Here is a 17,870-nt window from a genome sequence, read left to right as displayed (position 1 = left end):
AACCAAAAATAAATGTATTGCTCACATCACATTGTACACCTTAAACTTACACAATGTTATATGTCAATTATATCTCAATAAAGCTGGGAAAAAGACATAGTGATCAATTGTAATGTGATAAACTTATTTGGATCTTTAACAAATAAATGGTTAAAAAAAACAACAGAAGCATAAACATGTGACACCACTGGAAATCTGAACGTTGAAACATTTGATATTAAAGCTGATACAGACAAATATATTTGATGCTAAATCTGGTAAAGACACTGGCTCACTCAGGTTGTCCAGGTCTTTAAAATGCCAATGACTAGCTTTCAACTCATAAGCCAAGAAAGTATTAAATAGCCAATTAGGTAATAAATAGCTAATGTATAAATAGCTCTTACAAAGGTCCTGGGGCATTTGCTTAAAGAATTGAAGGATTAAGGTTATTCTGATAACAGCAGTTTAGTTCACTGTAATTGGATTCTTGCTTTTTTTGCACCACTTTCAAAGCTGAGTTTACAGTGTCTTCTTAAACTGTTGCATTATTTCATTGTTATCAGCATTACAGTTCAGAGTAGGTTAAAAACCTATCAGTGAATTAGGTGAAATCCAGTAGCAGGTGACTAGTCTACATTCTCCGTATTAATTTGTGGAGATTTTTGTTTTTCTTTGTCTTTGCATTTAGTCTAATTGGCTACTTTTTGCATTCTCTGTATTAATTATTTTCCTTCATTATCTTTTCCTGCCTATGTACATATTACTTAGTACTTGCATTAGAGGCAGGCTGGAAAATTGAGTGGTAAAATTTTTGTCCCTTTTGTTGGAATCATGTTGCATAATTCACAAGGAACTCTTATGAAGGTCATTTGAAGACAAGGGTTGCGATTTATATTGTTTTTATTTTTCTAGTCTATTCTCCACAACGCTTGAAAAGTGTGATGATCTGGTACTAGAATCAAAGGTCCCTATGCTCTATGCTCTTTTGTATAGATGCCAGACTTGGTGTTCTTTTAGTGCCTTCTGGAGTTTGTCATGGCAGATCAGAGCATGGAGCTGGCTCTGTGATGCTTGGTCACATTTCATTTGTGCTGTTACAATATTGTTTGATTCCTATTTGGAGTTACTGGGGAAGGTTGGTCAATCAGTTAGGGAAGCTTTCTCCTGCAAGCAACTGGATACACAAAGAATAGCGGCTTAAACAACAAGAGGTTTATATTTTTCCCCATAACAGGAAAACCTGAGTAGGTCGTTGCTGGCACTGGTTCCGTCTCTCAGTGATGATAGAGACCTAGGGCTGGTACATTTTAGGCATAATATCCGTTCTGTGCTTGAGTCAGTGAGAATAGAAAGAGCCAATTATATCTTTCATCAGGAAAATATACTTTTCAGAGTAGCCGCCTCCTCCCTTCTGCTGATTTTCTTTTCACGCTCTGGAATCCTTCTGCAGACTTCTCACTTGGTCACCCCTACATGCAAGGGAGGATGGAAAAGTGAGGGCAAAACATATTTGTAACAAGTGTGATGGGGCTGGTTAACATAACTGCTTGAGTAAAATTGGGTTTCCCATAGCAAGGAAGAAGTGGGAATGGATATTGGTAGGTAATTAATAGTGTCTCCCACAACTGGGATTGTTTTTGGACTCAGATAAGAGATAAAGCAGGAAAATATAAGACCCAGAAAGGAATATGCTTTAGCTTTCTGTATGTCTCTGTATGGATAATTGTCTCCATTTTGTCCTTCAAACAAGCTCTCCGAAAAGCACAAGTGAGGGCTTCCCTGGTGGCACAGTGGTTAAGAATCCGCCTGCCAATGCAGGGGACATGGGTTTGAGCCTTGGTCTGGGAAGATCCCATGGGCTGTGGAGCAACTAAGCCCGTGTGCCGCAACTACTGAACCTACGTGCTGCAACCACCAAAGCCCACATTCCGAGAGCCCACGCTCCACAACAAGAGAAGCCACCGCAGTGAGAAGCCCGTGCACTGCAATGAAGACCCAACGCAGCCAAAAATAAATAAATAAAATAAATGAATTTTTAAAAATCAGTTAAAAAAGAAAAACACAAATGTGAAAGTGAATTGAAGGATTAACATGAAGGAAGATTAAGGGATTAACATATAGAGAATTTAGGGTAAGTGAAAAAAGTGGAAAATAGTTTCTGTCAATAAGTTGCTAGATATCTTTTTATCAAGAAGGAGGAAGAATAAATAAAAATAAGTGAAGTTTAAAATGTATTTAAAAAAAAGAAAGGATTTCCTTGCTGGTAAAGTGGTTAAGAGTCTGCCTGCCAATGCAGGAGACACGGGTCCTAGTCCGGGAGGATTCCACATGCCACGGAGCAACTAAGCCCATGCGCCACAACTACTGAGACTGAACTCTAGAGCCCGCCAGCCACAACTACTGAGCCCACGTGCCACAACTACTGAAGCCCGCACGCCTAGAGCCCGTGCTCCACAACAAGAGAAGCCACCGCAATGAGAAGCCCGTGCACCACAACGAAGAGTAGCCCCTGCTTGCCACAACTAGAGAAAGCCTGTACGCAGCAACGAAGACCCAACGCAGCCTAAAATTAAAGAAAGAAAGAAAGAAAAGAAAAAAGAAAACCTTGAGGTGATATACTTAAAAGCACTTTGGAATGCTTAGTTATATATTTCTTTAAAGCAATACACTAGCTAGCTCATTTTTACATATTTTTGAGAAGTACGTTAATCATGCTTGTTCATCACAGGCTGCAATTGTATTTCTGTACTGCTTAATAATTAGATAATAGTATACTCTGGTGCTAAACCCTCAGGTACTCAGGGACTGCCTTGGGGAGAGGGGAATGCTAAACAGGCAGAGTTCTGGATCTCCTTCTTCTGATTGATTCAGGAAAGTCTGTTTTTATTTGTTTTATCTATTGGACTTTGCTTAGGGTCTCATATAGTCTTAGATGCTATATGCTGTACATACCTTGAGAATAGAGATAAATAGGTTAGTGACCTGTCTATGGAAATTTTGGCAGCCGTGAAAATTCCAGTATACATGAATTGAATGAATACTATATTATCCCTATTGGGGATAATTAGAAAAAGATGGAACTGGAGGTTAAGAATAAAAAAGGAAGGTAATATGGATGGTAGGAGCAATAGAAATTTTTGAAATAAAACTTTGGGAGAAATAAAATAGATAAAGGAAAATAAAGCAGTCTTAGAACTGCAAGTGGAATGTGTGTGAGGAAGACGGAGGGATCTGGGGAAGCAGGAGATGGGGCCCAGGACCCTGGAAGGTGGAGACTTGGGGAGGTGGGACATAGAATTGGAATTGTAAGAGGCAGAAGTAGACATTCCTGAGATGTCATGAAATCAGAAGAGCTTTGAAAACTAGGAAGAAAGATGTAGTCCAACAGGGGAGGAAGAAAATCAAGTAATCACAAAATTGTAAAATTATAACTATTATAACTAAGTATACAGAGGAGAGGTATATGTTGTGTTGGTACCATGTGGAAGCAATGGCCAAGCTTAGATCTGAAGGAAGTTTTGTACTTGGTGTTAATGTCATTTCTGAGGGTGCCAAGTACTCTACAGCCAGTTCCCTTTAATTCCTACCAAACTACCTAGAGTATCACTCGTTCTGAACCAGTGTATCAGGGAGAGGCATGAAGTGGTAGTGCCCAGCATGACTTTGGCTGATTCTGGAGGCAATACCAGTGTGGTCTTAGGGCCATTTACCTACTTGCTAGTTGGTACAAATCCAGATATTTAACCCAGGGGGCAAACAACAGGGGAGATAAATTCCCTTTTACCGTTTTTTGAGATGGTTTCATGAGTCTGAGTAGGTTTTTCTTAGTTCAGTTCCAGCTGTCCTATCATTTGTGAATCGAGGTGAATTAGTGGTGAGGGAGATCCTGAAGAGTTTTTATGATAGAAAATGAAAATTAGTCATAAGTACTTATTATCACTAAAACAAAACATTGGAATATTCTGGAATCTGTAAGGAACTAATAGATTCACGTTATTATACTTTGTAATACCACAGTATGAAGCAAGTACATATTGAATTAATCAACAGGACAGTATTACATGGAGCTTTGAGAAACCATAAACTTATATTTCAGCACATTTATGATGCTAGATTTCAACTAGAATTTTGGAAAAGTTTTTTTTTTTTTTACATTAAGCATGTGTTTGGTTTCAAGTTGGCACGTGGTCACTAATGTAAAGCTTTTCTTTTATAAAAGAGCTGTGAAGTAACAGGAGGAACTTATAACAAAAACCTTGATCTGAATCCAGTCTTCTCCACTTTAGTGAATGGTAATTCCATTTCTCCATCTGCTCATCCGATTAGTCAAGAAATCCCTTCGATCCTCTATGGAACTGTATCTGGAGTGCAGTTACTTCTAATCACCTGATCTGTTCTCTAGGTCAAGTCATCATCTCTATCTGGACGACAGGCACTAGCTGATCTTGCTGTCACCCTTGCCCCTCCATAGCCTCTTCTACATTTGGTAGCTAGAGTGATTCTTTAAGAAAAGAAAAGAAGCTGGATCACGTCAGTCCTGATCCTAGTTTTCGCATTTTACTAAATGAAATCTAACCCCCCCCCAAAAAAAAACCCACAAACGTAAAAATCTTATGTGATCTTGGCCCCTGGCTAGCTCTCTCACCTTATTTCCTTTTATCCCACCTCTTGGTTCCTGTGTCCCAGCTACTACAAGCCTCCTTGTTACTCCTGCAACACCCCAGGCATCTTCCCACATGTGGACTTTTGCACTTGCTGTAATTCTCTTTTCCTGTGTGCTGTTTCACTGGATAGCCACATGGTTCACTTTCTCATCTCCCTTAAACCCTTGCTCAAATGTCACCGTGTTAAAAAGGCTTTCCCAGACTACCCTTCATGAAATAGCTCTTACTTCTGTCTGTCACAATCTGTTCCCTTAACCTGATTCACTTTTCTTTAAAGCACATATTATCCGACATGTTAATATATATTTATTTGTTTGTCTTTCTCGGTAGCATGTAAGTTCCATGAGGGAAGGATTTTTTTGTTTTGTTTTCTTGTTGTTCATAGCTGTATCCTTAGCTCCTAGAATGGTGCCTCACATATTAGGTCCTCAAATATTGAATGAATGAATCTTAAATGCATCTTTTGAAAAGAGTACTTTTAATAAAAAAGATGTCCACTAGATGGCACTGCTTTCAAATTTTATGTAATTAATGTCTGGGAGGAAAACATATCTTTTCTTTCGGTGGCTGTAACCAAAAAAGATCTTTGTGGTGAAGATTGTCATAAGAAATTCTACGATTAATGTGAGGCATATAGAATACTACATTTGTATTCGGTTTTTGATTTATATATTTTTAGATACTTTTTCTAAAATGAAAAACATTTGGAGAAACTTATAGAAAATGACAGCATATTCGTGTGTAAATATCCATTTGATACAGGTATTCAGCATGATAACTGTGGATAAGGTTAGTTCAGGTCCACACATTGACCACCCTCCTTCTGAGGTGCCTTTAATGGAATGAGAGAGAGAAATAGTTTCCAGAGCCTTTGACTATCAAGCTGCTTGCTGGTTGAAATCCAGCCTAGTGTTAGATTCAGAAAATTATTATTGTCTGTCAGCTGTTCAGTTGTTGTTGCCAATGACTTAGGTACTCTCAGTCTGGTTCCTAATCGACTGGGTATCCAAATTTTGAAAAACTTCCATGTTTCTGGCAGGTGTCACCTATCCTATTAAAAATCAGCAGGTTCCAAGTGTCAGAGCTTTTTATCTGACTTCTCTGACTAGCACTAAACTCAGCAAATAGTTGCCCTAATCAAGAAATTTACACATTTTCCCCAGACTCTCAAAATTTGCCCGTTCTGCTTTGCCAGTGTCGTCTCATTTCTTCTTGCTTTCATCACTTACCTCATTTCCTCCTTTTTTTCTAGTCCCTGTGCCTCCCTCTCTCAAGTACTTTTCCTGAATGGTCATTTGATCCATTCTGTACTCAACTTTTTACACAACTTTCGGTACTATTCCTTACTCCTAAAGTAATTTTTCCTCTTCTTTTTCAAACCAATGATGCCTTATCTTTTCACATTGTTCAAAATATACTTGTTTGTTTGTTTGTTTGTTTGTTTGCGGTACGCGGGCCTCTCACTGTTGTGGCCTCTCCCGTTGCGGGGCACAGGCTCTGGACGCGCAGGCTCAGCGGCCATGGCTCACTGGCCTAGCTGCTCCACGGCATGTGGAATCTTCCCGGACCGGAGCACGAACCCGTGTCCCCTGCATCGGCAGGCCGACTCTCAAACACTGCGCCACCAGGGAAGCCCCCAAAATATACTTTTTAAGGAATGTTATTAACTAGTTTTATTTTTTTCTTTCCTGTTTTAGAGTTTCTCTTTCATTTCTGAGTATGGCATATGTGAGGAACTTATTTTATCTCTTTAACATTCTCAGCTTCTTCTTGGAGCTCATTAACTATTTAGAAATGAAAACACTATTCTTTTATACTTTTGTGTTGTTAAATGGAACATAAAATATAGGATGGTTTTAGTATATATAGTCATTCCTCCCAGTCACCCTTGGATGGTTAAGTATGGGGCTGATAAGGTATCATTTTAAATAGGAGACAATTACACTCAAAGATTTACATTTTGTATTTTTAGCCTGAAATATTTGAAATTTCTAATAACGATTATAGTTGCATCTGTTTCAACTTGTCGCTCTCTAATACTCAGCCTACCCCATGCATTAGATCTAGCTTTGAGGTCGGAATTCAGTGTTTAGAAAATAATTTTTTGTTTACTAAGGAAATATTGGACACATCTATTTGTTTAGAAAATAGTTTCCTGTTTACCAAAGAACTATTGGATAGCACTTATTTTGTATGTATTTAAGTTTTAATTGAGAAAACATATTTTTCTGGTCTGAGACATGGAGATTTACTGATATCTGATTATTAGAATGATAATATTCTATATTCAAATATATTTCACTTCTGAAAATGAAAGCATTTTTCTTATTGACTAAACATGTGGTGCTAGTCAAATTTTCATTTATAAAAAAACGTATTTTTATGTTGAACCTCAGAGATATTGCTTGCTCAGCATTAGATGAGATTAAGAGCCCTTGCTAGGCGTGTGCTCTGACCGGTAATCTCTTTTAGTGCTTACAAACAAGGGCTTACCTTCCATAATTGTATATGAAGCCATTTTGCTTATACCTGCTCTTTTTTTTTTAATACCTGTTCTATTGATAAGGCTTTTTTTCCAGTGTTACTTATGGCTTATGAGTTTCCTAAGTAAAATTTATGTGGCCTTAGATATTGACTATTTTTATTTATTTATTTTAATTTTTTGGTACAATTTTTAAAGGTTACTTTCCATTTAGTTATTACAAAATATTGGCTACATTCCCCATGTTGTACAATATACCCTCGAGCCTATCTTAAGCCCAGTAGTTTGAACCTCCCACACTCCCAACCCTATATTGCCCCTCCCCTCCCCTCCCCACTGGTAACCACTAGTTTGTTCTCTGTATCTATGAGTCTGCCTCTTTTTTGTTATATTAACTAGTTTGTTGTATTTTTTTAGATTCCACATATAGGTGATATCATACAGTATTCATCTTTCTCTGTCTGACTCATTTCACTTAGCATAATGCCCTCCATTCAGGTTGCTGCAAATGGCAAAAAAATATTGACTGTTTTTGCTTGTGCTATTTTTTCCTCCACAGACTGGTTGAGATAGCAGAATCTCGTTTTCCCAGATATTTTAACACTGAAGAAAAATTACTTTTGACAAGCAGTAAAGTTCATCTTTATCGGGAACTCAGCTGTGATGAAGTTCTACAAAGGTATGCTGTCTTAGATTTTGGTATTTTAGTAATACGTTGAAGATTTATTTTTTGTTTTTCATGTTTTCAGCTTCTGAGTAAAAAAAAGTCCCTACAAATTAGGATTATGAGAAATAATTATTTCAGTGTTCTTCATTTACTACTATTGGTTGAAGTATTTCTTTAAAAATGAAAAATATTTTAAATGAATAAAATGTTTTAGATTTAACTAATTAAGTGGTATGTTATCTACTGTTCCATTAACAAATTACCCCAAAGTTTAGCAGCTTAAAGCAGTAAACATCTGTTATCTCACATAGTTTTTGAGGGTCAGGTATCTGGGAATGGCTTAGCGGAGAATTTCAGGCTCAGGGTTGCTCAAGAGCTTGCAGTTAAGTTGTTGGCCAGGGTTGTAGTCATCTCAAGGGTCACCTGAGGCTGGAGAATCTTAGAGAATTCCAGGATCATTCATGTAGTTGCTGGAAGGCCTCCCTTCCTTCCTGGAGAGGCCTCTAGTTCTCACTGTGGGTCTCTCCATAGGGCTGCTTACAACATGTTGTTGACTGAAAAAAAAAAAAAAAGCACACAACCTAAAAGTTGAGAATTATGTTTTATTCAGCAGACATACTGAGGACTTAAGCCTGGGAGGCAGCCTCTCAGATAGCTCTGAGGGACTGCTCCAAAGAGGTAAGGGAGAAGCCAGGATATAGGAGTTTTTGCAAAAAAAAAAAGGTAGTTGAAACATCCAAAAATTACTGTTAATTAAAGAAAAAACAAATATTTTGAGTTAATGAATTTAGCACTTTTGTATGTATGGGAAGATGCAAGAGTCTGGGCTATTGAAATCATTCCTTTGATATGCACCTTAACTGTCTAGGGCCAGTATCTTGCTTTTCTCTATTCTGAATTCCCTCAAGGTGCACAGTCAGGGCAGCTGCAGTGGCTGATGGCTTGATGGCCTCAACATCCTTTGTTTACTGATGTGGCAGGTGACATTTTTGGTCCACAATGGTATCTTGCCTCTGCCAGAGCCAGTGCTCTGAGAGAGAGTGGGCAAGTAAGAAGGAGCCCAAGATGGATGCTGTAGTCCTTCACAGCCTACTCTCAGAAATGGTGTACTGTCATTTTGTCATATGCTATTGGTCCACAGGACAACCCTGGTACAATGTGGGAGGGGACTCCACAAGGATGTGAATACCAGGAGGTGCAAGTAAATAGGGACCATTTTGGAGCCGGGCTACGGCAAGCAGTTTTGCTCTAAACTGGAGCTTTAGCAGTATCATAAGAAAACCAAGGGGGCTTCCCTGGTGGTGCAGTGGTTGAGAATCTGCCTGCCAATGCAGGGGACACGGGTTCAAGCCCTGGTCTGGGAAGATCCCACATGCCACAGAGCAACTGGGCCCGTGAGCCACAACTACTGAGCCTGCGTGTCTGGAGCCTGTGCTCCGCAACAAGAGAGGCCGCGACAGTGCGAGGCCCACGCACCTCAATGAAGAGTGGCCCCCGCTTGCCGCAACTAGAGAAAGCCCTCGCACAGAAACGAAGACCCAACACAGCCAAAATAAATAAATTAATTAATTTAAAAAAAAGTGGCTAAGCAGTAAAATCTATATTTGAGCTGATACAAATTGTCAGAAGAGAAATAAATATCGACACGTTTCACATTTGAGGTAGATTAGATAAATGTTTGATTAAAAAGAAAAGGAAACCAAGGAGTGAAGCTAAATGAAAACATTTTGGCCTATTTCCCAAAGTGTGCAATATATATAGAAGAGCTGAAAATAATGTATGTTTATTGAATATCTGCAATAATTACTGCAACTTAGGGAAGAATAATTTGTTGTTTTATAGGTAGTTAACCTTTCCATGCCCTATTTTTAAAAATTATACCTTAAATTTATCCACTATTTTATAAATTCTGCTTTTACAGGATTGAATCCTTGGAAGAAGAAATTATTTCAAAAGGAGTTAAACTTGTGATTATCGACTCTGTTGCTTCTGTGGTAAGAAAGGAGTTTGATACACAACTTCAGGGCAACATGAGAGAAAGGAACAAGTTCTTGGCAAGAGAAGCAGCCTCTTTGAAGTATTTGGCTGAGGAATTTTCAATCCCAGTAAGTTTTTCTTTTTCTCTTTTTTTCCTCTTTCTTTCTTTTTTTCCTTTCTTTTATATTTATTTTATATATTTATTATATTTATATTTTATATATTTATTTTATATTTATTTTATATATATTTCCTTTCTTTTATATTTCTTTTATATATCAAATAATATAATTAAAAGGAAATTAAAACATGACTTTTTAATGGTAGCACAGTCTAATTGCTATAGCAAATACCACCATCTTCTAAAATTTGTTCATCTCTTGAGATTATTTCGTCCTTTTCACAATTTGAGCCTAAGAAGATTTAAATATTGTTTTCCAAAGTTCCTGTAGTCAGTACTTTTCTTCCCTCTCATTGTTTAGTCTTTGTGCATGTTTTTATATTATTTTTATCACACTGAGATAAGTAATAAGTATTAAAACTCCATGAAATTGCCTGTGTCTGTTTCTATACAGCTTTTTTTTTTTATGGCAGAAGTTGTCAGTTTTATAAGTATTTAAGGTTTAGATATTGTTATTGTGTTCAGTGCTGTTTTGTACACCATAGGATTTGGTTTGCTTCAAAAGCCAGAGGTTGATTTTTTAGGGTGTTTGGAGTGATAGTAATGAAAGCGTAAGTAAGGAAAACTTGAAAAATTACTCTTGGCATGACTTTCAGTAGTGGGAATTGTGATCAAGAAATCTGAAGATGAGGTGTATTTCAAGGGTTTGTGCTGGGTAAGCTATGAGTACTAAGTTATATTCCCGTTAGCAGTGTGTGGGAGAGTGCAGCTTGCTCTGAAGTCTCACCAACATTTAGCATTGTCAGGCTTTTCAATTTTAGCCATGCATCATCTCAACAGAAGATAGGAAAATTCCTTAAACTGAGATAAAATTTAGTGATAATTTATAATTTTTAGATTTGTTTGGAAAACTAAAACCTTGGATCTTTGTAACATAGAGAATATGTACTGTTAGTGGAAACTACCACATAGCCTTTGAGACTGATAAACCTAAGCAAGAATCGAGGGGGAAAATGTGGCATTCAAAAAGTTCTACATGTTTTAATGGCTTTTAAATTCATATTTTGGATTATATGGTATAATTCCTGGTGAATCGAGTGCTGTAAAGCTTATCTTGGATGATGCTTATCTTTTAAATTTTATTATAGTTGCTTAAAAGGACAAATTCAAATCCATATTTTCCCTGGTCAAGGAGAATAAGGAAATTTAAAAATATTTTATAGAGTTACTTGATTGAATGGAAAAGTTAAGTATATACGTTTATGTTATTCATATTGTTGTCTGACTTAATCTTGTGTAAAATATGAAAATTCACTTTTTAAAAGTTATATTTGTCTGTTTTTATTTATTTAAAATATTTATTTATTTGGTTGCGCCGGGTCTTAGTTGTGGCAGGCAGGCTCCTTAGTTGTGGCATGCGAACTCTTAGTTGCGGCACGCATGTGGGATCTAGCCCTGACCTGGGCCTCCTGCATTGGGAGCGCAGAGTCTTATCCACTGGGCCACCAGGGAAGTCCCTGTTTGCTTTTAAATTGTAATTGTAGGCTAATGTATTTCAGTTTTTTCTGAGGTGATTATTTATTTTCCTGAGTGAGAAAGGGGCTCTGCTTTTCTTTGTTTTTAATAGAGCCCTCTGGAAGAATAGGTACTTAGTATCCTCATATCCTTCTGTCTTTGCCTTTGTTTTTCTGTTCAGAGGTAAATGCAGAATATAACATGTACTTACGTAACACAGTATGGTATTGGTTTTTCTGACAAATCAGTATTGGTTTTAGAAGGCTTTTGAAAAATACTTCCTTTAGGAAATCTCAGAATTTTCCTAGCCTAATTACCTCACTTAAATGGAAAATCATAAACTTTTAAGCTTTTATGCTATACTTTGAAAAGGTGGCTTCATATGGAAGTAAATGCCTTAAGAGGTGTGTTGTTTTCTGGTTCATTATACCTTTCAAATTAGCAAACCTTATGCTTCCTGGTACTTAAACCTGCCAACAAACATTCCTGCCCCAAGAAGTGTTTGCTGTTCCTCAGCCTGGAATATCCATTATCCATATTGTCTCCTGTTATTAGTGAGGGCTTCCCTGACCATATAAGTATTAACCACACTCCCTGCCTCTCCATGTCTCTTATTATGCTTTATGTTCCTCCATCATAGTTTTCACCCTCTAGCATTATATATTTATGTTTATTGTTTGTGTGACCTCACCACCCCATAGTATGGTTAAAGGGATTCTGTCTACTTTGTTCATGGCTTTATTCTCAGTACCAGGAATAGTGCCTAACACATAGTAGGCACTCAGTAAATGTTTTTGAATGTATGAGTTTAGATACTGCTTTTCTTCTTAGACTTGATTTAATCTTATGTATGTTTATACTGAACTTAAATTTTATCAGTTGCTTTTATCTTTACTTTGATCCTATCTTTAATATTGTTTACTATTTATAATAGTAATAAAATATAACTTTAGATGGCAGAATCTTATCATATGGGAGCTGGACTCAGTTCACACTGGTGTCTTATAGGAAGAAAAAGAATTCTTAAGATTCTTAAACTTGGAAAAGGCTTTAGAGATCTAGATAGTATCACAGAACCAGGAATTAGAAGAGATTTATCTCAGTTTAGTAAAACTGTGGTAAGTGAATGTCTGATGGCCTCTGAAGATTGGGTAGAAAGCCAAGCATTCCAGCCTGTTCTTTGCCTGTGGATCTGAGATGGTGGACAGGGCCAGGATGCCTGGCATTTTGATACACTCTAGATATCTTCATTCAAATGAGAGTAAAGAGTAAAACCAACTTGGCTGTGGGTTGAGTACTTCATTGAATTTAAACATTTCTCTACAGTGAACTTTCAGTGCTTTTAAAATGTGGGGAAAAAGCTTAAAATATAATTTGTATTTAATTTTGATTGTCACATTGTGTATATATTTGTGTATGGTATGTACAGTTGTCCCTCAGTATCTGCAGAGGCTTGCTTCCAGGACCCCTGCAGATACCAAAATCTGCAGATGTTCAAGTCCCTTATATAAAATGGTTGTCCTCCTTATCCATGGGTTTTGTGTCCAGGGTTTTGCATCAAAAATTCTCCAAGGAAACACAGCATTGTAAAGCAACTATACTCCAATAAAAATTAATAAAAAATAAAAAACTAAAATGTATCATAGATTAGAAAAAAAAATTCTCCAAGTGAGAATTTTTGATCCATGGTTGGTTGAATCCACAGATGTGGAACCCATGGATATGGAAGATGATTATATGTGTGTTTGTATGCAAGCATGCCTGCGTTTGTGGAGATTTCAACATCCTTTCTCAGTAATTGATAGAATTAATGGGCAGAAAGTCAGAAGACTTGGATAACATAAACAGTCAACTTGATCTACTCGGTGTTTACAAAACATTCCATTCAAGTGCCTGCAGAATACATATTCCTTTCTGGTACACATGAGATATTCACCAATATAGACCATATTTGGGGACATACAATAAATCTCAACATATTTAAAAGATTGAAATCATACAAAGTGTGTTTTTTGACCCCAAAAAACACTAGAAATTGATAACAGAAACATGTCTGGAAAATCCACAGACATTTGGAAATTAAACAAAAATACTTCTAAATAACCCATGAGTCAGAGAATAAATCACAAGAGAACTTAGAAAATATTTTGAAGTAAATAAAAATGAAAATACAACATATCAAAATTTGTGGATTGCAGCTAAATCAGTGCTTAGAGGGAAGTTTATTTAATTAAATGCTTATACTGGAAAAGAAGAAAGTTTTCAAATCAGTGATCTAGCTTGTAAAAAATACAAGAACAAATTAAACCCAAAATAAGCAGAAGGAAGGAAAAAATAAAGATAAAAGCATGAATCCATGAACTTAAAAATAGGAAACAATAGAGAAAAGAATCAATGAAATAGAAAGCTAGTTCTTTGAAAAGATTAATAAAATTGATAAAACTGTCACCAGACTGACCAAGAGAAAAACAAATTAGCAGTATCAAGAATGAAAAGGGGATATCACTGAAGGTCCTACAAATACTAAATGAATAATAAGGGAATGTTATGAGCAACTTCATTTCAGTAAGTTTGATAACTTAGATGAAATGGACAGATTCTTTGAAATACACAAACTATCAAAGCTTACTGAGGAAGAAAGAGATAACCTGGATAGTCCTATATCTGTTAAAGGAGTTGAATTTGTAATTAAAAATCTCACAAAGAAAATGCTAGGTCCAAAGTCTTTACTGGTAAAATCTATCAAACATTTAAGGAAGAAATAGTATCGATTCTATACAAACCTTCCAGAAAATTTTTAAGAAAACTACAGAGTGCTGTTCCTCATGAACATAAATACGCAAATCCTTAAAATATGTTAACAAATTAAATTCAGCAATAAATAAAAAGGATAACTACATCATGACCAAGTACAGCTTATTTCAGGAATGTTTCATTGATTTTGAATGCAACATTAAAATATAAAATTTACTACAGCAACACATTAAAAAAAAGGATCATCTCAGTAGATGTAGGAAGGAAAAACAGTTGACAAAATTCATTAGCTATTCATGATGAAAACTCTGAGCAAACCAGTAGTAGAAGGGAACTTTCTCAACCTGATAAAGGGCATCTACTAAAAAACTACAGCTAACATCATACTTAATGGTGATATATTGAATTCTTTCTTCCTAAGATTGGGAATAAGGCAAAGATGACCCATTCTTGCCATTTCTAATCAACAGTGTATTGTAGACTCTAGCCAGTGTGATATGGCAAGAAAAAGAATTTAAGTATACCTGTATTTAAATTAGAAAAGAAGAAATAAGACTATCTTTATTCATAGACAATATGATATGTTTGGTAGAAAATCCCAAAGATTTTACCCAAAAAGCTACTAGATTTAACAAGTGATTTTAGCAAGATTACAGGATACGAGAATTGATATATAGAAATTAATTGTTTCTCTATATGCTAGTGGCGAACAATTAGAAACTGAAATTGAAAACCTGTACCATTAATAAGAATACCAAAACCATGAAATCTTGGTGATAAATGAAACAAAATATATGTCAGATTTTTATACTGAAAACTATAAAGCATTGATGAGAGAACTCAAAATAGACCTAAATAAATGAAAACATACCATGCTCATGGACTGCAGACTCACCAATGTCAAGATGTTAATCCTCTCCAAATTGCTCTATGTATTCAATACACAATCCCAATCGAAATCCCAGTAGGCTTTTGGGTAGAAATCAACAATCTGACTGTGAAATTTATGTAGAAAAGCAAAAGATAGAGAACAGTTAGAACAATTTATAAAAAGGAAAGTATAGTTAGAAGACTCACACTCCCTGATTTTAAGACCTACTAGAAAGCCACAGTAATTAAGACAGTGTTGTATTGGTGATAGGATTGACACCAGATCAATGGAACAGAATAGAGAGTGCAGAAATAAATCCATAGATTTACAGTTAATTTTGAACAAAGATGCTAAGGTAATTCAGTGGAAAAGAGATAGTTTGTCAACAGATTGTGCTAGAACCATTGGATATCCATATGTAAAAAACAAACAAATCTTGACTTGTACTATTATAGAAACCCAACTCAAAATGGTTGACACACTGTAACATAAAACCTAAAACCATAAAACTTCTGGAAGAAAAACATGGGAGAAAATATTTGTGGCCTTGGGCCAGGCAAAGATTTCTTAAATGACATTAAAAATATGCACCAGGGGGCTTTCCTGGTGGCGCAATGGTTGAGAGTCCCCCTGCCAATGCAGGGGACACGAGTTCGTGCCCCGGTCCAGGAAGATCCCACATGCCGCGGAGCAGCTGGGCCCGTGAGCCATGGCCGCTGAGCCTGCGCGTCCAGAGCCTGTGCTCTGCAATGGGAAAAGCTACAACAGTGAGAGGCCCGTGTATGGCAAAAAAAAAAAAAAAAAAAAAATGCACCAGGGACTTCCCTGGTGGCGCAGTGGTTAAGAATCTGCCTGCCGATGCAGGGGACACGGGTTTGAGCCCTGGTCCGGGAAGATCCCACATGCCGCGGAGCAACTAAGCCCGTGCACCACAACTACTGAGCCTGCGCTCCAGAGCCTGTGAACCATAACTACTGAGCCCACGTGCCACAACTACTGAATCCCACGCGCCTAGAGCCTGTGCTCTGTAACAAGAGAAGCCACCACAATGAGAAGTCCGTGCGCTGCAATGAAGAGTAACCCCTGCTCGCCACAACTAGAGAAAGCCCACACACAGCAATGAAGGCCCAATGCAGCCAAAAATAAATAAATTTATTAAAAAAAAAACATAAAAAATTAACATTTCTATTCTTTGAAGATACTTAAGAAGATGAAAAAACAAGCCACAGACTGGGAGATAATATTTGTACAACTCATATGTTAAAGGACTGGTAACTTAAAGGGCTATGAAAACTCAGTAACAATCTAATTTTTAAAATGAGCAAAAAAATGGGCAAAAGATTTGGATAAACACTTCAGCAAAGAAGATATACAGGTGGCAAATAATTGCTCAAAATTATTAGTCATTAGGGAAATGCAAAGTAAAATCACAATGAAATACTACTATACACCTATTAGATGGTTCAAAAAACAAAAGCAAAAACCCTGACAATACCAAATGCTGACAAGGATACATGGATACGGAGCAGCTCGAATTCTCCTACATGCTGACAGAAATGCTAAATGGTACTGCCACCTTGGAAAACATTTTGACAGTTTCTTGTAAAGTTAAACATCTACTTTAACTATATGACCAAGCAGTCTTTCTCCTAGGTATTTTTTTTACCCTAATAAATGATATATATCATACAAAAATCTGAAAATGTTTTTAGTAGTATAATTCATAATCACCAAACACCAGAAACAACGCAAACAGATCTGGGTTAGAATTCAGACTCCTCCATTTACTACCTGTATAACTATAACTTAATTACTTTTCTGTTTTTCAGTTTCCTAATGTGTAAAGTGAGAGTAATAATGCCCAACTTTATTTTTATTTATTTATTTTTAAAATAAATTTATTTATTTATTTAATTTTTGGCTGTGTTGGGTCTACGTTGCTGCACATGGGCTTTCTCTAGTTGCGACAAACGGGGGCTACTCTTTGTTGCAGTGCGTGGGCCTCTCACTGTGGTGGCTTCTCTTGTTGCAGAGCACGGGCTCTAAGCACGTGGGCTTCAGTAGTTGTGGCGCTTGAGCTCAGTAGTTGTGGCACACAGGCTTAGTTGCTCCGCAGCATGTGGAACCTTCCTGGACCAGGGATCAAACCCATGTCCCCTGCATTGGCAGGCGGATTCTTAACCACTGTGCTACTAGGGAAGTCCAGTAATGCCCAACTTTAAAACAGTGGGATAGTGCCCATTTTTCAGTAGATCCTTGGAAAAGAGGATAGTACTTAAAAAAAAAAAGTATTTCCCTTATAGTAGTAATTGGTTGTTCTTTTGAATTAAATATACTTAGCACAGAGCCTCATATACAGCTTTTACAAATAAAAAAAGCTGTAAGGAACCCTTATATCTAATATTTAACACCTTCCTTTTATACATCAGAGAATGTTATTGTCTTATTTCCTTCTAGAAACAGTAATACTTTGTTTCCCACTTGTTTGCCCCAGGACTTTCAGATGCCAGTGAGCCCATACTCATTCTGCCCTGTTAGCTCACTGTGCCAAAGGTCAGTAAACTTCTGTGAAGAGCCAGATAGTAATATTTTAGGCTTTGTGGGCCCTGATGTCTCTGTGGTAACTACTCAACTCAGCCATGGTAGCATAAAAGTAGCCATAAACAATTTGTAAACTAATGGGTGTGGTTATAGTTCAATAAAATCTTGTTTACAAAACCAGATGGAGGGCCATGGGCCACAATTTGCCATTCCCTGATCTGGACCCTTCTCTTTTCTCCCTAGCCTTGGACCCAGGGCTGGCGCTACCATTAGATTAAGGAATTTGGAGGAAGGGA

General features: G+C 36.9%; 1 protein-coding gene across 1 annotated transcript in view; it reads left to right on the top strand.

Annotated features, from left to right (window-relative positions):
• RAD51B (RAD51 paralog B) overlaps positions 1-17,870 on the top strand; it is a 610,290-nt gene that overhangs the window by 43,136 nt on the left and 549,284 nt on the right. Inside the window, exons 6-7 of the mRNA XM_060140648.1 lie at positions 7,688-7,807; positions 9,717-9,900. Coding sequence (XP_059996631.1) covers positions 7,688-7,807; positions 9,717-9,900 — 304 coding nt within the window. The remainder of the gene's footprint in view (positions 1-7,687; positions 7,808-9,716; positions 9,901-17,870) is intronic.

Source organism: Lagenorhynchus albirostris, chromosome 1 (genome assembly GCF_949774975.1).
Source record: "Lagenorhynchus albirostris chromosome 1, mLagAlb1.1, whole genome shotgun sequence".
NCBI lineage: Eukaryota > Metazoa > Chordata > Mammalia > Artiodactyla > Delphinidae > Lagenorhynchus > Lagenorhynchus albirostris.
Note: the sequence above shows the minus strand (reverse complement) of the source record. Positions and strands in the feature narration are given on the sequence as shown.